This window comes from Argopecten irradians, chromosome 16 (assembly GCF_041381155.1).
Source record: "Argopecten irradians isolate NY chromosome 16, Ai_NY, whole genome shotgun sequence".
Lineage (NCBI taxonomy): Eukaryota > Metazoa > Mollusca > Bivalvia > Pectinida > Pectinidae > Argopecten > Argopecten irradians.
The window spans coordinates 18,998,985-19,019,375 of record NC_091149.1 but is presented as its reverse complement, the minus strand read 5'-3'; the positions used below and the strand labels follow the sequence as shown (position 1 = coordinate 19,019,375).

Here is a 20,391-nt window from a genome sequence, read left to right as displayed (position 1 = left end):
TCAAGAAGGAATTATTTATGAATATGTAATTACATTGGGCCAATATCGTCCATTGTCAAACACCTGTAACTTTCCGAAAATGTTGAACAGTTCAGTGACTCTGGCCATTGGAATCCGAATCTATTCATAAGTCCCTCACAACCCTGCCTTGCCTGTCTACACAGTGATGCGCATGCCTCGATTCCGCCACCTCTTGGACTGCATTGTGGGAAATATGTAGCACATAAGAACGGCTTTAGAGCTGGGCTACACTGAACCTTCACCAAAGGATAAAACTGATGTATTTCCAATCCAGCATCCTCCATACTGCGGTGTGAAAATCTATTCGGCAAAAAGGCTCTGTACGGCAGCGTGTTACACAATGGTACCTGTAACAATGAAATATATATTATATTGTTATCGTTAATGATGCAAGAAGTTAAGTATCAAGGAAACTAGATTTCTTCAAAGTTTGCTTTGTTAAATTGGGTTTTTAATTACAAACATGAAAAAATGAGTATCCCGAAGATTATATTTTGTACGTTTTGCTTGATTTTTTTTTAGATTGTTGGTTTGGGTGATTGATGTTAAGATGGAGGTTATAACTTATAATCTAGACTTTATCGCCCTTATTTTTCAACATGGACTCAGGACCAGCCACGGTGGAGTTACCGTATAGCCAGTTTTTCTCGCGCAAGACACCCTTTTCACGATTTCATCTATAAACGAGATGTTCGCAATATAATATATATGATTCAACCATTTGTTAAAGATGTTTCACCGCCAACAGAGCATAAACAGCACTCATCATTTGAACAATTATTTGTGTTTAATCGTGTATATATATGTTTAATGAACACAAACAATAGTATAAGATAATTGATTTTGCCTTTGGTGCAAGCGCAATCAGTACTTCATTCCATAAAGGACATTGTGCCATCGGAGTTTTTTGGGACGCAATTAATAATATGCAATATTTTTATCTTGAAGTAAAATTAGAAGCTCAAACTTTTCATTGGTGGTAATGGTGTAAAGTAAGTAACTTTTGTAACTGAAGAAAAATACTAATTCGTCTGCTCCATTTTTGATAGAGACACAATACCGAGCAGTGGAGCATCTTCAATAATTCGCGGATCAAATTGTCGTGATCAAAGCGATGTCCCGCGAAATCGCCAAGATACCAGACCGGCTTTTTCATTTATATATTTATTTTTGTTTTTATATTTGGGAATGTTATCATGTTATCAATGTGACAATGGGATTGGCACTTTTTTCGTGTTTACCTCTACTGATAAAATGACTTACAAAGTTCAAAGTTTATTGTTACAAGAGTTCACATACATGATTGTATTTATAATGCATACATTGGTACATGGCGTAGGCGCAATCACAATCTTACAAAAGCAATAGAATAGTAAGATCATTCAACAGGCCTTAATCAGGTTACAACACATACATGACGGGAAAAATTAAATTCAATGTACTCAGTTTTCCTGATAATATAGATTTTTAAATAGGTTTCGTCTGCATTAAATATATTTAACATTCATTCCATTTTCTTGACTTTTGCTAGTAAAGTAGTGTTTTGAAATAAATATGTTTTCTTAGAAAATATCACTTTCGCCAATAATCTATTTATATTGGTTTGGTGTATTATATATATATACGTCCTATTAACATACAGGGTCATTTATAGACGAACTCATATGTATGTCGTATATGTCTTGCGTGTGTGAAGTGCGTGTTGTGAGAGGCTGTGGTATGTTCGTGTTGTGTTTCTTGTTTAGTGGAGCTGTTGCGAAAATCTAAACGAGGAAAAAAGTTTAATACAGGAAAATATTGAATTCTCAGAGGTTAAGCTGACAATGCAAGCTAATAACATCCGTGTTAAGATTAAACAAGTTTCTTCCAAACCGATTACATTATATATGTGCATATTACGTAATGTTCGTATCTATTATATCGGACGTATTTTTCGGCTGTTGTTGATTTAAGTATTGATAATTTACACGTCAATGGCACTTTATCAGGCGATTGCATTGTGAATGTATCGGGTACGATGCATTGTGTGTGTTCAATGTTGAAATGAAAACCGGTTTTACAAGTGTGCTTTATTGATACCCACCTATACCAACAATGGTTAATGATAGCCCCAAACCAACTTCCTTACCAATGATGGTCGATATGTTAGATTGTTTGTTTGATTAAATTAATGTCCCATTAACAGCCAGTCATATAAGGACGGCCTCCCATATATGTGGTGTATATGAAGTGCGAGTGCGTGTTTTAGGAGACTGCAGTATATTCGTGCTGTGCCTTCTTGTCACTTTAATAAAAAATATTTTGGAGTCATCAGCAAACCACGTGAAAGATATGTTTATTCTCAACATGAACGTTTTAAACTTGCATTGTCATCTTTAACGTAAAATGTAAAAAAAAAATAACATGCTTCAACTGACATGTCTGGAAACATAGCATTTGACAGGAACTTTAATGAAACAAAATGTCATAAAGTAAAAATAATGACAGTAAAAAAAATGTGTACAAGCGGTATTTTTTTTTGAACGAAACCTTTTGCGAATTTTAAAGACCCACTACCTAAAATGAGGATGTAAAAAGAGATTGATAATTTTGTAGATAAGTTATAAGCTTACCTTTAATATTAAACTTATGATCACCTTCTGAACAATTAAGATTAAATGTTAATTTTTATAAAGCGGGTCGTTTTATGTTTCCCGCCGTCGTCCTAATGACCGCATGTTAGTTGAATATCATTGCGCCGGACGGTAAAATAGTGAAATGAATCTTAGATTACTCCGGAAATATTGCATTAGTTTGATGTGCAAATCCTTCTAAGACCCCCTATATAAACCATATTATGTTATTATTGTTTTAATACACTTTTATTATTCACAAGATCACAACATTAGTCATCGAAATTGGTTTTTTGTTTGTTTGTTTGATTGATTGATTATCGTTCTATTAACAACCGGACAGTTAAGGATGGAATCCTATGCAGTGTGTACCGTGTATGTAGTGTGAGATGCGTGTTTTGGTAGACTGTGGTATGTTATCAACTACACAGTATGATTATTATGAATTACCTATTTATTTTATATGTAGACGTTATTTAGTGTTTACTTACAGTAACGGTATGACACGACCCGGGAGTGGGCTGTTGACTGACCACAAGCTTAAGAACCAATAGTAACAGCGCACATACTCTTAGGGCTGGCATCTTAGTCCTAAAGCATAAAAAAATCAGTTAAAGATGTATATCTTTGCATTATTGGGAACTTATTATACAGTGCTATCTTACTGCAGTGTACCGTCAGAGACATCGGACAGCACATCACACCCGGTTGTATTAAACTCACAACGGGCATACCAGGCTTACACCTTTTACGCTGAACGTTATATAGGAGCAGAAACTAGCACTTTTATAGCCTGTGGTGTTTTCCAGTTTCGGGATAAGGAGCAAATAAGTGGTCTACAACCTCATTTCACATTTTTACAGTATAGTCTAATAAAGATTTTACTCCAAAATAACTGCAACAATTTTTTTTCTTCAAAGTCGTCACAAGTAAGAATTTGGAAGTGTTTTTCAAGACCCACAAAAATCAGAAAAATACGGATATTTGCTTAATTGGCCAACTTTAGTATTATTAGTAATTATAAAGCGACTTCATTCCATCTAAACCTGTATTGAGACTTTTGTTGATAAAGTGTCATACAAATCAGATTTTAATGATTTCTAACCATATGGCCTATTTTTTCTACATTTGTGACTTAAAATAATGAAAAAACAACATCAGGTCGAATCATTCCACTTGTCATGTTGCATAATTATACATTTAATGGTAGAGTTAACTATTTGTTTAGACTCCGTGAGTGTTTGTTCATTTTAATACCTATATCTATATTCAAATAGATAATGGAAGTCTGTTTGAACACGTGACTTCATCATAATTAAACACACTCACACTATTGAGTCAAATATCGCCTGGATTTTCTTACTTCTACCGAATCTTTAAATTATAGAATAATATTGACGACAGTCGTATATCTAATAGTGTTCTTAGATATTATATTGTCACAAACAAAGAATTAACATTATTTAATCATATACTTACATCTAACCCCAGACTGTGCACTCTATCACACTTTGTGTAGAGATAACACAGTCCTATCGTATCCTATTCCAGTGGGCGGTCACAAATACATGATATACATCAAGTACGGTAATTCTAATGATGGATACATTGTTTTTGTTGTCAGATTAGCATTCAATATGACGTAAATACATGACGAAACAAAGGATTTGGATGCATCAGGTCAAAGGTTAAACTTTCTGACTGAAGGTAAAGGCTCAATTAACGTGTATGAAGTACAAATAAAACAAAATTGCATGTAGCGTTGAGGGAAGAAAAAGACATAGTTGTTTTGTATTAAGTTTATTATTAACGACACAGCTGTATATAATACACAATATTACATAGTAAAATTAAATGCTTCAACAGGAATAAAAACTACAAAATTAAAAAAAACTGTTGGTAATTGGTATATCAACAAGCACGGAATGATTACGTCATGATTGTTCCACAAACTCACTTATTCTGTGATTTCTATAAACTCACTTATTCTAAGTGTTTTATAAACTCACTTATTCTGAGCGGTCAATAAGCTCACTTATTCTAAGTGACATACAAACTCACTTATTCTGTGAGTTCTATAAACTCGTTTATTCTGTGTGTTCTATAAACTCAATTGTTCTGTGAGTTCTATAAACTCACTTATTCTAAGTGTTTTATAAACTCACTTATTCTGAGCGGTCAATAAGCTCACTTATTCTAAGTGACATACAAACTCACTTATTCTGAGTGTTTTATGACCTCGTTTATTCTGAGTGTTTTATGACCTCGTTTATTCTGAGTGTTCTATAAACTCAATTGTTCTGTGAGTTCTATAAACTCACTTATTCTAAGTGTTTTATAAACTCACTTATTCTGAGCGTTCAATAAGCTCACTTATTTTTAGTGACTTACAAACTCTCTTATTCTGTGAGTTCTATAAACTCGTTTATTCTGAGTGTTCTATAAACTCACTTATTCAGAGTGTTCAATAAGCTCAATTATTGTGACATACACACTCACTTATTCTGAGTGCTTTGTAAACTCACTTATTCTGGGTGATCTTTAAAATACTTTCTTGGTGTTCTATAAACTCACTCATAATAACGCCTCGCGTAATACAAACTTCATCATGTGTGTGAATACGATACACTAGCTTTGTCGAAAAAATATATGAATGAATGAAGATTATGCATTTGACATGAACATGTAATCGGACAACCTTATTAATATACAAAATATATTTGGGTATATATCCTCTTTGCTCGTTTTAAACAGAAAGTGATGGATTTTCAAAGCATTTTATTAACAGGCGAGATGACTAGAAATTATCGCTCAAAGATCAGACATTCACCTTGGCTGAAACTAATGTTTAATTGTCGTAAATCATTTGGTTCCCTTATACATAGGCAAACACAGATAGTCGATCAATCCAATATTACTGTTGAGACATTACGTTATCTTAAGACTAGTAGAAGCTCAATTACTTATCCTTATTCTCGCTCCGTTCCAATGAGGATCCAACGACATCTCATTAGGGTTGACATACTCGTGACCTTTCGAGTTGTCCAACACAACCACAGCCTCAGATATTTGTTAAATGTTCGACTTGCAACACATGCTGACTTGTCATGTTTATAGTCATTTCGCCCCACAAAACAATATACATTCATGTAGAGACATATTGTGTCGAAATTTGTTTTAGTTGATATGTGGATGGATTTGAATTGAGAACAAGACACATAAGGGTCACCAAAGCATGATTGTATGGATGGTATCATATCCTAAAGAGTACTAAAGGTGAGGTGTATTTTTTTGATTTGTGAAAAATATGTTGCCAAGGTTATAGATATATAAGAAATAAAAACAATAACGATTGACCATAGACATATTTATTACACACATATATATATATAAATTTGATACATGTAATTAGCCCAACTTTAAGAAATGGATGATTTACCCTGTTTTTCAGTCTCTCCCTATGCCAGTGTTGTATGGCGTGTTCTTGTACATGGGCGTGTCCTCACTGCGGGGGATGCAGGCTGTCGACCGTATCATGATTTGGTTCATGCCCCAGAAGTACCAACCAGATGTAATGTACCTACGACATGTGAGGACTGTACGCGTCCACATGTTTACCATCATACAAGTCCTCTGTCTGGCCTGTCTTTGGGTCATCAAAACAATCAAGTCCATTTCCATCGCATTCCCCTTAATGGTGAGTATAGTCAGAAAAGGAAAATTGAAGAGGTACTTAATGGGATGGTATTATCACAGTTAGATTGAAGGGTTACTTAATGGGATGGCATTTCCTCTGTGAAATTGAAGGGGTACTTAATGGGATGGTATTATCACAGTTAGATTGAAGGGGTACTTAATGGGATGGCATTTCCTCTGTGAAATTGACTTAATGGGATGGTATTATCACAGTTAGATTGAAGGGGTACTTAATGGGATGGCATTTCCTCTGTGAAATTGACTTAATGGAATGGTATTATCACAGTTAGATTGAAGGGGTACTTAATGGGATGGCATTTTCACAGTGAAATTTCAAGAGGTAACTAACAGGATGGTATTTCCTCTGTGAAATTGAAGGGGTACTTAACTGGATGGGATTTTCACAGTGAAAATTGAAGGGGTATTTAATAATGGGATGTTACTTTCACAGTGAAAATAAAGTATATACATGTAGTATTTTCATTTATGCCCTGAAATGGGGGTCCAGTATAATCTAATGGAAATTATTTTCAAATGACATCAAAGAAAGATAATTTTTCTCCTGGAGTCCTGGCACATTCTTAAATGACTAAAAGTGAACTAAAACAAAATCAAACAGGTGAGAATTACCCTATCTATTACAGGTGCTTGCAATGTGCTTTGTGCGTAAGGGAATGGATTGGATGTTCACACAGACAGAACTTAAGTGGCTGGATGACATTATGCCTGAGTCCCACTCTAGAGCAAAAGAGGATGCAAAGAAAAAGGAGAAAGAAGACGATGCAAATCAGGTAATAATACAATTAGACCAGTACATTTTCAGTCTTCGAACTATTCCGAATTTGCATATTACAGAGTTATCTGCACTTGCGGGTAGGTATTGATTGTGACGTCATGTGTTTGCGAGCGTAACGTCATACTTTTCGGAGAAAACGACGTGAATTGCGCTCACAAAACAATGACGTAACAATTGATACCTACCCGCAAGGGAGCTTACTCTGTAATATGCAAAGACGGAATAAGCTAATGTTGATATTCTGTTGGTGATGTTGTAGGTTATGTGTACATTTGTCGACTGGTCATCAGGAACTGTCTTGTTATAGCTATATCTAGGTCAACATGTCCTGAGAGTACTTACGGCCATAAAGCAGACGAGTGTGTTCCTGAATACACACCTATTATATAAAATCCATTTTCTAAGTCTGAACACAAAATCAGTTTTCCAAATTTGAACATTTCCATATTATGTTACATTTGTGTCCATGTTATGAACTAAAACAAAGTTGTTATAATTTGGTATAATAAATTATAAAATTTTCTGAATTTGAACATTTCTCTATAATATTTACAAACAAGTTTTCTTTTGGAATGCACTTTCATTTAGCAAATTTTTTTTATGTCATTTCAAATTTGCATGCCATCAAATGAAATCTACACCAAGGTCATTACAATGTAGTCTTCCTTTCTGCTCAACTAATGTCTTCATATTATTGTTTTTAACATTGAAATAGATGTCAAAAACACAAGTCCATGTTACAAGATTACAAATTGCTGATAAAACTATTGTTAACAATAATTGTTGTATACTCCCATTGGTACTGCGTCTCTGTTACAGATGTAAACAGGAACATATTCAGTTGTACTCTGCAGTCTTATAATTTTAAACTTCGTCACTGTTATTTTGAGTTTAATTTAAAATGTTTTAAAATTGTATTGTTCTAGGAAGGGGAGGCCAGCATGTTGATTGATCCGAATAAATACTCAGATGGTCACGTGAACCTTCCTCTACAGACCGGTAACTTCATCAACATTCCTGTCGATCGAGTCACAGTTGGCATGGAAATGGAACCAGTCAATATTTCAGAGGAAATGGCGAAAACAACATTGTGGAAAACAATAGTAGCAAACGAATCCTCCCCCAACCTTCTTGGGGAAAGTGTCAAAAAGTAAGAAGATATTGTAGATAGTCAACAAACCATCACCTGTTGACTTCCATTGGGTGGGGAGAAAAAAATATCGTAAATAACGATAATAGCAAACGAATCTTCCCGGAACCTTCAGGATGACAGTGTCAAAAATGTATTAAAGTAAATATTGGAGATAGCCAACAAAATATCACCTGTCAATTTCCATTGGGTGGAGAGATAGAGATGTAAGTAATGATAATAGGATTTTCCCCGAACCCCCAGGGTGACAGTGTCAAAAATGTATTAAAGTAGATAAAAGCACACATGTTTTACAGAAGGGACCCGTCTACAGTACTTCTAATATCAGAACATGGAAGTTTTAGCAGCAAGTCTTTCAAGGCTCACTTCTCTTGTATCAGTTGTCCTGATTCGAACAATAATTTAATAAGCCATGTTTGCATAACGAAATGGTAGCTTGCATATATACTAGCTGTTAAATCATTTCGATAGTTTACATCATTCGTGTAACGTGTTTATCTTTTTTAGTCACAAATCCAGATCTCCTGACGATGATCATCACGGTCACCATAAACACAAGAGTTCCAAAAAGAAGATGCCGGTGCAGTTCTACATTGATGATGAGGAAAAGGAGCAGCTGCTGGAAGAAAAGCCAAGCAAACCTGCAAAAATAGAGATTGTGGTCGACCCACCCAGCAGTACTAAGGGATCCATCAGTCGCATCGACGAAGACACAACATGTTAAACACAGCAAACTTCGACTTGAAGAATTTAAATATGCAATAGTATGTATATAATTTCAGCAGTAATGGTAGGTCACTCATGTGATCAGATCATGTGACAGCTAGTATATAATATGATCATGTCATGTGACACTCTTAAACTTGGCCATTGTGGTCAAGTCCACCAAATTATAATCTCACCAAAACTTGAAGACAGAACCGTTTTGAAATGTGATTTTTTGTTGGAAATTTTAAATCTACAATATTTTAGACCTCAATATCTTTATACTACACTGTTTTTATCCCCAAATGTTTGAAGAGTTGTTACCTAATATTTATACGAGACACCTATGAGCTGGAAACCGAGCTTTCTGTTAGTTTATCATACAGATTGATACAGACTAGCTTGTCATTGGTCGATATTTTATATATTGTAATATATAACCCCGATGATAAAAGGCACCAGTCCAAAAGTTCAGAGGTGAAAGGTTACTGTTTCTCATTAGTTTATACTAACCAGTACTAATTTACAAAGTTTATTTTTAAGCCTGTTGTGAAATTTTATAGAATTTTGAATGCCACCTTCTGTTATTTATTGAAATGGTGTGTTATCAGTCAGTAAATTATATACCTGTATGAACTTACATTAAGTCGGTGTCCTTTGCTAATTACATCATTTTTTATCAATCATGTATTTATTTTGTGTCACAGATCATGAAATTCAGAAAAATCGAACATACAAAATTCTGTAACTGCAGAACAATATGTTTGATAATATTGGACAGTAAGCACGACACCATTGATGCTCTGAAATATTCTGTTATTATCTACAGAAGTGGATAAAAGACGTGTTCTTGTCCTCATTTGTGTCAGGTCTAGTCAAATAAATTTACCTTAATCGCTAGATCACAATGATTGGGCACCTCTGGCTGCTTATTGGTGATGGTCGACCAATCAGACCTTTGGAATTTGCGAGAAAGGGACTTAACGAACGTTGGTTATTTCCCTTGTGGTAAATCTTAGTACGAATATGTGACTTGTAAAGTTGTTACATCAATTGTATGAAATGGTTTTTCCCTTCAGCTTTGTCTCGTTATGTATGAGACTTAGCGTTATGTCTACCTATTTAAATGCCATTTGTTAATGCCATGTTGAGATAATGTCGCTATGACACAGGATGACGAGAGAGGAATTGATAATGACCCTACCGCTCCAGTTGTTCTGTCGACCCATATCACTGTTATAGGTGGGTAATAAAGTTGTACGTTATTTATTTTACCCAGTCATTCTATTGTGTGGTCGTGCAGAGTTGTCTCCCCTCATATTTCGATACCGATATCTATCGCCATTTTTCACAGCAACGTCATCAATTCAAAAGGAAGAAAATGTTTTGGATAAATGACGTTACATGTAAAAGACATGCTCATGAAGGGGAGGTAACTTTGCATGATAAAAGACTTGATCTACATATTTTTGCCGATTACATATCTAGCTTGAAAAGGTTTTGTAAATTTTAATGCTTTGTGTTTTTAAGTTTTGTGTATTGAATATGTTTACGTTTGTAGTATCTACAAGCAATATAGCTATGAAATGCTTCATTCACTATCACAAGGATTGAATTTAATTAGTTCTATTGTCACCATGATGTATATTATTTCTTAATAACTCGTAAGGTGTTGCAGTTCAAAAACACGTAAACATATCTATTAGTGTTTCTTATTGAGCAAAGTGGGAGTATTAAGACATATTGAGGAAGGTTTGCATCATCTTCCTCACCGTATAAGCAGATTAAAGCATTATTCATAACAACGTATGGTTACATATATATCCAATTCAATTTCCTGAAAGTTCATTTTTATGTGAAATTTACCTGAACCATGCAAGATCCAGATATACATCAACTTTTTACTATATTCCTCTTCTGTCTCATTTTATTCCAAAGTCCCTCAAGTTTTATTATAGTTTATTTTAGCCATTGAATACAGATCCATTTTATTTGTTTTTCTGTATACGATTCAGAACGCTTTGCCAGAAACATGTATGAATTTTTATCAGTCGGCCTATTACGGGATCGTTTTATTTGTTTCCTATGTGTTTTTATATAACAGCTGCATTATTTTAACATTTAAAGTATGTCAAAAGTATTTCCTTCAAGTCTTTTTTATTGCCTTCAACCCTTTTTTTTATTTATTTTGTTTTCTTTGTATTAATTGTTTAACCTATATTTATTGAAATCCATCTATTCTGAGGTTGGCCTAATCATTAGTGAAAGAAGGGAAGGTAACTCATGGAGAAATTCAAATTTTAATTATATAATCAAATATGTCTGGGTATTGTGAATTACCATGTAGCACATTTTGCTTCACCCAGGAAAGAGCTGAAGTAAAATTTCCACTTGGAGATAGTATATGCTTTCTATGTCATTATTAACATGACTTTTGGTAACAGAAAATAATATGAAAAAATACCTTTGTACGTTGTTTAGTATAAGAGAGAATATCTGTTACAATGGCTATGTATCATTTTGTAGTGTATGTCTGATGTTGTGAGTGACGGACTTGTAGAGACTTGATAATGAGACTTAATTACTGGTGTAAGATAATTAGAGAATGTTTATAGCGATAAAAAGATGTGTGGATTGTGGGACTCGACGGGAGATTAATTCATGTGTTCAAGTTGAAGTTATACCGAGTATGATGTATATAGTATTTTATATTTTTATCTGTCACATGGTAGACAATATGGATTAATACACAGAAATAGCTATCTCATTGTAGTCATACTATACCTAGTGCTTAAGCCGAGATTTCTTTTGTCGTCATCAGCAACATCATGGTGACATCATCACTTCGTGAGTAGTGCTTTGATGATGTCATAGGTTTTTGTGTAGATGTCATTGAAATAAACTGATTCTCCGATACATTGTGATATTGTAAAGGATATGAAATCAATATTCCGCTTTGTGTGATGATGTCTTCAAATTAGCCAAAATGTCATCACCGTTCATGTGATTTCTCTTAGATTTTGCTGTAATTATGTGATTTAAAGATAAAATTCGTGACTTTTGTCCATTTTATGTGATTTTGTATTTGATTGGATTGCCATCATTTGAAATGATGTCATTTTGTAAATATGTCAATTTATCATTATCTAATAAATCAGATGTCATCATCCCGTCAACTACAATTTGTATTTATTTTACATCAATTGCGAAACAAGTTCTATAACTTATAAAAATCAATATCGATGGCCTGGGTGTAAGCGTATGAGACTTCAAGTGGGAGGAAACCGGAGAGACACATGAACAGATAGGTCACCGCTGACTTTTTCATGTGTGTGTCGGGACTCACTTTGTACGTCATTTCATGATATCATCGATTTGTATGTGATGTCATCGTTTTATGTGATGCCTATGTGATTTATGACATATTACTATGTATATAATCCAGAGAGAAATGAATGTAATGATTAAATCGTTATTAATAGAATTAAGTTTTAATTATTTAATGATTGTACCAGTTTTATTACTGTGCTTTTCATGTTTTTGTAGACTCAGGAACATAGCATTTTTAACAGTTTTGTTTCATTGTGTTGGTCTGTTTATTTCAAAACGTCGGTGTTAAATAATAAAATCCATTCAGGAATTCTTATCGCCCCCTCCCAGAACACCCCCTTAATCTGAACGTTTCCTGTAATTCCGACTCAGTAGCCTGTTAAATGAGTTTGGTGTCTTGTGGAAGTTACAGTATAGTACTCTAGAAAATATGACAATGAATTGGATTGTTAATCATTCTGATAAGTCCTGTCATGAATTTTTGACACACCTGGGGGTCTTTTTATGGCAAATATTTCCTATTAAAATTTATAATCCCTCCTCTCTCTGGTAAAAACACATCCCTGTAGCGTTGTCTTTCCGTTGTCTGATCATGCATTTTAATGAAATCCTGATTTTTTTTAAAGAAAAAATATTATGTATATCTGGTCATAAACTTGTATTTTTTATAAATGTGATGATTTACAGATATACATAAAATTGGTAATAAGTGACTGTTGATGTCAGATTTGTATCAAACATTTGATATAGTGATAGGAAGATTTGTGACAAGGATAACAAATGGAAGTAAAATACATTGAGGAAAAACGTTAAGATAAACCTAAGATAAAAGGTAATGTGGTAAAGGATTTCGTATTTTGTTTTATTACATCACTCGGAAAAAAGTCAAAATCTGTCTTAAGTCATCTTGTATTTTGTCTAGTTACATAATAAATATGTTTGGTTGAATTATTTAATGTGAAATTTTAGACAAGAGTCTTAAAAGAAAAGCATTTAATGTCAGCAAGCTCTTTGTGGCCATGGATATTTAGTTTATTTATTTTTCCAAAACTGAAATATTACTGTAACAGGATGAGAATATACATGTAACTTTTAAAGATAATTAATTGTGTAGAAAACCCTGTGTCATTCATCTCTGTAATCTTCTGAATTCTAGAACAAATGAGTTTTTGCAGCAATAGAGCAGTCACTAGCATCACATAGATACATATGTTAAAAGAGAATGTTGACAGTCATTTTTATCCTGAATAAAGGAAAACTTCAAACCTGTATCATGTCTTTGATTTCTCATTCCACGCAAAAAGAAGTCGTATCGACGAATCGAGATTGAAAAAAATGAAATGAAAGTTGGTAATAGTACACGTTGTCTGAAACGGTATCAAATGTCAACCAGTGACCGATGAAGGTGTCAAATGTCATTCATTGACCGATATAAAATCAATCATTTACCGATGAAGGTGTCAAATATCATTCAATGACAGATGAAGTTTTTAAAATGTCTATCAGTAACAGATGAAGGTGTCAAATGTCAACTAATGACCGATGAAGGTGTCAAATGTCATTCATTGACCAATGAAGGCGTCACATAACAACAAGTGACCGATGAAGGTGTCAAATGTCATTCATTGTCCGATGAAGGGATCAAAATCATCAAGATTCCTTGCATAATAAATCAGTAAATGGCGATACATGTAATCTTAATCTGACGAAAAGTTTCGTTATGATCTCAAAAAGAATTTCGAATATAAGACCATGTGTTCTGGAATAGTTAATATCTGCTGCATACGAAATAGTTAAATGAAAAGTTTTCTTTTAGTCGGATGATGATGTGAACATAGATTGTTCATACGTGTATATCCATTACTAAAAAAAAAGTATTACAATTAGAATGCATGGAATCTTCTTGATTTTAAAAATAAATTACCAAAGTCTTAATCGTGCAAAATATAATTTTATTTCATTGCTTGCAGGTAAATTGAAATTGTGCATTCACTAGTATTCAAAAAGTAGACGAAACCATCATAAATTAGTACATTTATAACGAACAACTGATTTAAAACTAAAATATCCATTATTAAAACACAACAAAGTAAATTTTTACAACATACTGATAAGTAAGAAGAGATATATTATACCGTATTCCGTAGTACACATCTAGGTTATATATTTACATAATGTACCATTTACCGGATTGAAATTCCTATTGATTTCGTTCTGTTATCATAAATATGTTTTCTTTATTATTTCAAACTTTTATAACCGTCTACACGGTAGCTCACGAATGAAATGATTAAGCTACGACGCCCAACTTTGGACAGGTTATGTATAGTTGTTTATGAGTTATAGAAACGTACGATCTATTTGTACGTCAAAGTTCAATGTCAAGATCACAGACATAAAAAATCAACCTTTTTTTATTTATTATCACAGACTTTGTCAAGGTCGTGATCAGGTTAAAGGTCAAAAACTAAATTTACGATATAAAAGATTTGAAGGTTGGATATGAAAAAGCATGCTCGCAGAATATACAATGATCAAGATTTCAAGCTCATATCATTCAAAATGGCGAATATATAGCACATTAAAAATCACAATTTGTTTCCGTAATTTTCAGATTTTTTTTATAAAGTCCTTGGATAAATGATAATTAAATGTATATAAACAGGTGCATGCACTACATTGGCTTTCTTGTTTATGAACTATCAGTAATCTTTGATTTGTCTTTGATTTTGGTTTCACATTATTTAAATAATGATCATGATACAAAATACGCATCACGAAGAAGGTATCAAAGTGGTCATTGATTAGACATTGCTACAGAGATTTACGCCATTAGAGTCCAAAAATTTGATAGAGTTATTCAAATAAACATCTTGATCCAAAGGCAGAATAATGAGTTGATTGAGGAAACACACTTAATTGATAAATGTTAATTACACTGCAATTTTTTCATTAATCAACACATATTCCAAAAATTTCTGAGCCAATCAACAAAGTGAGTAATGGTATGAAAAACGGGCTATTGAATCGACTTTTAAATTGCTACAGCGATACGTCTATCTAGGAAAAGTTCGGATGCAAAATCAAGTCACTTCCTCCACTCATTAACCATTTTTCGCAGCTTTTCCACATGTTCGGGATCGGTCGACTTGCAATACACTCTTGCAACTTTTTCATTGAACTTCTTTGGTAACATCATTTGTGAGACCTCGCCCTAGAACAATCGTACAATATATAAAATATGAAACAGATAATTAGACCATAGTTGTGATGTCATCTACTATATTGTTGTTTCTGTACTTTAACTCCTGGATTACCGGACCATTACCAGTAACTGTCCTATATATTACCTTTTACTGTCTTATATGTGATTCTAATATGAGACAGTCACTTATACATGTAAGACAGTAAAAGGTAGCATAAGGGGAGAGTTAAACATTACGGGTGAGTATATGTCTCTGCACATAATCCCATAGTTATGTTAGCACACTACACACAACTTGCCGGAATATTCAATTATTTTTTTATCAAAATTACGATACAATCCTCTATTGATGCGGAATTAAACACATCCAAAGAATTTCTGTATATATCCTAGGGTGTTCCTCCTTATTATGATTTCGCCATTTAACAGTTATTTACAGCATTAACTGCAATTTCCGCTTTCTGAAACGTATTGTTGTTTTTGTACACCACTTTTGATTTTAACATGTGTGTAATGTGAATGAAAAGTGTGTGTGTGTTTTGGGAGACTGCGGTATATCCTTCATTCATGTGATTTGGATAACGTTCAGTAATACTCATGGCCGTTTACAAAAGCGCTAGTTTGTATAATATTAAAAGTATGATTGAGGGAAGCCGTAGTATACAGAGATAAAGATAACTGTCAATTTTTTTCATATTTTTTTTTGCAGGAGTCCGAAGCTATTCTGTATTTATATAACCTTATCGTCACTTTTGGGCGGTATTGATTTTAACGTCATGTTTGTGTTATCGTGTTATAGAGAAAATTACGTTTTTTTGACGCAGACATTTATTACTTTTGAGAACGGAATAAATGCTAAATGTTGGGTTACCTGTACCACGCGCTAGCCATGTTCCTTAAACGCCAAGAAAACAGACATACCCAATACAGTGTTCGAAGCGAGTGTGAGTGGCGCCGTGATAGAGATAGCAACATCCTCCCAATTGCTTGATGTAACGCAATCTCTGGAACTCCGGAGTATCGATGATTTTAACACAAAGAGGATGAAGTTCTATCTCTCCATGAACTGGGTCTTTAAATACCTGTGAGCGAAAATGGGGTGAGAAATTATTACCTCTTTAATATTCTGTTTGACATACTGAATATCAATAAGACAAAGCTAAGCAACCAAATATGAACTAGTTATTTGGTCTAATTTAATATCATTTCATTTGTTGCCGGATGTGCTTGCTTGTGCATCTCTTTTCGGGGGAAGGGGACTTTGTAGTTAATACAGCTACTGTACAGGACAATATAAATAGTATACTACATTTTTATAGATAATTACATCCTTTTTAATCACAGTGGTTGGCATTTAAAGTAACTATTTTTAAGAAAATATCTTCAACCCACAACGCTAGGAACGCCTTCATTAAAGAACAATCTATTATAAAAAGGAACTGAAACTGCAATTACTCATCTTCCTTCCTATTACCCAGTACCTAACATGGTAGACGTATTGTTGTACATTTAGAAACACAGACACTAATGCTTGATAAAGTAATATAAGAAATTGTCAGTAATGTAATATTATAGTCGCCTAGAGATATTTTACACGTACTTGTGTTAATACCCATTGAAACTGGTTGCATGTATCTTAGTTTGTTATCGATTATGAAAGATAAATACTCACCTTTGGCAGTGGGATTTCGTTGGAGGCCATCGTACCTGTCTCGGGTGCAAAGGATAAAGTTTAAAAACCGAAGACCTTCAATTTTACCTAGATAATTAATTATCATTTATATAAGCAATATTAGTAGTACTAATTTGAATATAAATTCCATGTTTGGTTCCCGCATTACAGTTATAGAATAACATCAGAGACCGCTAACTCTTTCTGAACACCTGGCTTTTTCTTAACAGAGATATTCACACTTCCGGTTATGATGAGGTTGATAGAATTGTTCACACTGTATAAGTTATCGAAAACGAGGCCTGTCTCACAACAAAGAGAGTGAAGGGTTCTTTTTTTTTCTCTTACCCTGTGTACCACGTTGTGGTTTTAATAATGACACCGTTGGTGTGGATGATATGTTGTCTGTCAACATGGTACACTCGAATTTAGATGACACTGGTTACTTCAGGAAAAAAGCTCCATAAGGGTTGGAAGATTAATTAAATAACAATAACATTAGGTTTACTAGTGTTTATAGCATGCACTGCCACTGATTGTGAGCTTGTCAGGATCTGATTTTACAAAAGCATATACATCGAGTCATTTGTGATCTTGACATGAATATGGCGATTGTAAAAATATACAAAAAATATTAGACATGCTTTGATTTTTCGCTATTTTCATTGTATAATACATGGTCACGTGACGTTCAATATTATAAGACTCTTTCATATGTGGATATGAAGGATAGGGATATTCTACCCGAGGGTCACAAAATGGTTTTACAACATTTTGTGATCCCTAGAGTTTTTTTTCTCTCATACTTCGGCGTAAATTGCAATTTTACTACAACGACTTTCCGCCATTATTAAATGAATTCGAAAATAAATGTGAATGCAAATAATTTTTCATTACATGATAATTGCGTGATATTTTCAACGCAAATTCTATTGTTAGCATTTTTTAAAAGTAAATACAGCAAAGTTTCTGAAAAAATGTCAAAATTGTACCGAGAAAGTAGTAATTAGAATGATTCATACATTCAATTACAATACGTGAAATATATATATTCACATAAACAGTCTGAAGAGCACCCTTGAATGGGGCGAAAGCGCTCACTAGTCAGTCGTTATTGTTTTTATTTCTTACAGATTTCGACCGTAACGATTTTTCTTTAAATTTATCATATGCATGTATATATATATATATATGTTATTGCGATTAAGTTAGATTTATCATCCTTTATCAAGATCCACATAAATCAATTGTTAAGTCTTTATCATGTGACCGTGTTAGTTTTGTGCCTGTCTTTTAAAGGGACAGAATGCCCTTAGGATTCGACAATATATTTTGTGTAGACTGTAAGAATTACTTCCTTGTTCCATACTTACTTCATGAAGTTTTATTTTTAGTATTTTTCATTTTATTTAAAGATTTATAGCCTACAGACATACGTTTACCACTGATAACCTTTGACCCCATCTTTCAATATAATAAGACTTTCATACAATGTAGACATGATGGATAGACAAATTCTACCCGAGTGTTACAAAATGTTGTAAAACCCGAAGCTTCCTGAGGGTTAACAACATTTTGTGATCTTTCATATCCACCTATAGAAGAGTATTTTGCTCTCATACCTCGACGTTTTGTTGCAGTTTTACAACTATTCGATTCCGCAATTTTCAAATAATAGATAATTATTGTAAGCCAATTCTCCATACACGGAAATTGCGTGATATATTCAACGGAAATAGCGTTTTTGCATATTTCATAGCAAAACCAGCATATTTTTTTTAATCTGTTAAAATTTTACCGAGAAAATACTAATTTTGCTGTCGCTATAACGTCACGAGGCTGAAATGCATGGGTAGCCATGTAATACAGTCTCAAGCGACACGAGTGTATTGTCTGATACCAGCCAGTATTACACCTGTAGATATGAGAGATGAACTTATCCACAGTATTCTGCTCTGTTTTCTAGGAAAGATCGAATATAGAAGGCAAAATTCAAAATATCAGTACGCCAGGATATTCACCATAAGTATTTCCTGTTCAGCTTAACAATTATAGCATATGGGCGTATTATGTGGCCGAGGTCATAGAAATACAATCTCAGTGTTAACGTTATATATATAACTGTTGTTATTAGATAGTGTTTCGACTCAATATATTTTTTCCATATCATTTTTCTAATTCTCGAACCTTTCAAGGTTAGAAAATTTGAATGAATTAAATGTGATCTTGTTTCCATCAATTCATTTTTGTGACATTCTGACATTTTTCTCATATATTTATCAATATTTGGGCCCAGTTTCATGAACATTCCTTAACCTCAATTTCCCCATAGGAAAGGATTACAAAAAAAGAGCATTCATTAAAATCTGTAATGCTTCCCTATGGAGAATTTTAAGTTAAAGGATTCCTTAAATTTAAGGAATGTTCACGAAAAAGGGCCCAGATCTTATAGACAAATGTCTTTTATCATTACTGTCGACAATGTTAATCATATATTACACATGTACATACATTGTCAGATAAAACATTACTTACGTTTGGTCACCGAGAAGTATCACAGTATAGAAGCTAATGCACCTTTTAATGTACAGACATAGTATTTATAAACATGATATCATATCTTATATGTATGACATACGATTGCATGTACAAACATGAATAAGGAAAAAAAACTCCATTGCAAAATAATCTATGAACACCTCAATAACCTTATACTTTGATTGGGATTCCAAGTAAATAAAACCGAAAGAGACAGTAAAACGTTTAACCGACTAGTTTTTGCGGATCAATCTTTTTGCGATTGGATATTAGAACGAGAAAATCGAATTTAAGCGATTTTAAATTTCCGCGAGGATTCGACCATTTATGAAAACTTCGCGGATCAAATTTTAGCGGTCATAGCAATGAAATCGCGAAAATGTTGTTCCCGTCAAACAAAAATGTTGTACGGTATTACTTTACAAACAGGAAATTCAAATAGAAAACACACAATGCTAACTTTAATCACTTATGATATCATTGAACGTCAGGATAGAATCAAGAGCTACTACTTAGGAGATGGGTGATCAAATCATTTATCCTTCAAAATGCCACAGTAATACATATAACGTCATTGTACCCAAATTGATACTGTACTCAAATTGATACCCTAATTGAGAAAATAGCTGAAATATTTGTTTTGATAAAGTTTACCTCATTTCTCAG

General features: G+C 33.5%; 2 protein-coding genes and 1 long non-coding RNA gene across 5 annotated transcripts in view; 1 reads left to right on the top strand and 2 right to left on the bottom strand.

The window, feature by feature from the left end:
• Window positions 1-19,814, bottom strand: part of LOC138310279 (deoxynucleoside triphosphate triphosphohydrolase SAMHD1-like) — a 52,947-nt gene extending 33,133 nt beyond the window's left edge. Inside the window, exons 1-3 of one of the 3 annotated variants that reach the window (XM_069251416.1) lie at window positions 19,723-19,814; window positions 17,188-17,222; window positions 16,437-16,597 (exon numbers count right to left, since the gene is read on the bottom strand). In XM_069251416.1, coding sequence (XP_069107517.1) covers window positions 16,437-16,597; window positions 17,188-17,217 — 191 coding nt within the window. In that variant the 5' untranslated portion in view covers window positions 17,218-17,222; window positions 19,723-19,814. Of the gene's footprint in view, window positions 1-16,436; window positions 16,598-17,187; window positions 17,223-17,535; window positions 18,020-19,722 lie in introns of those variants that run through there. The other 2 variants (XM_069251414.1, XM_069251413.1) reach the window with 2 other exon arrangements.
• On the bottom strand, window positions 330-4,237 carry LOC138310953 (uncharacterized). The gene is made up of 3 exons (XR_011206498.1): window positions 4,113-4,237; window positions 3,125-3,224; window positions 330-368 (listed from the first exon to the last, which is right to left on the bottom strand). It is a non-coding gene; the product is annotated as an uncharacterized lncRNA (long non-coding RNA).
• LOC138311177 (sodium bicarbonate cotransporter 3-like) lies at window positions 5,904-13,579 on the top strand. Its single transcript, XM_069252658.1, has 5 exons — window positions 5,904-5,909; window positions 6,085-6,330; window positions 6,974-7,120; window positions 8,052-8,275; window positions 8,783-13,579. The coding sequence occupies exons 2-5, from the start codon at window positions 6,094-6,096 to the stop codon at window positions 8,997-8,999; spliced, it is 825 nt and encodes a 274-aa protein (XP_069108759.1). The 5' UTR covers window positions 5,904-5,909; window positions 6,085-6,093; the 3' UTR covers window positions 9,000-13,579.
• Window positions 19,815-20,391: the final 577 nt, after the last annotated feature.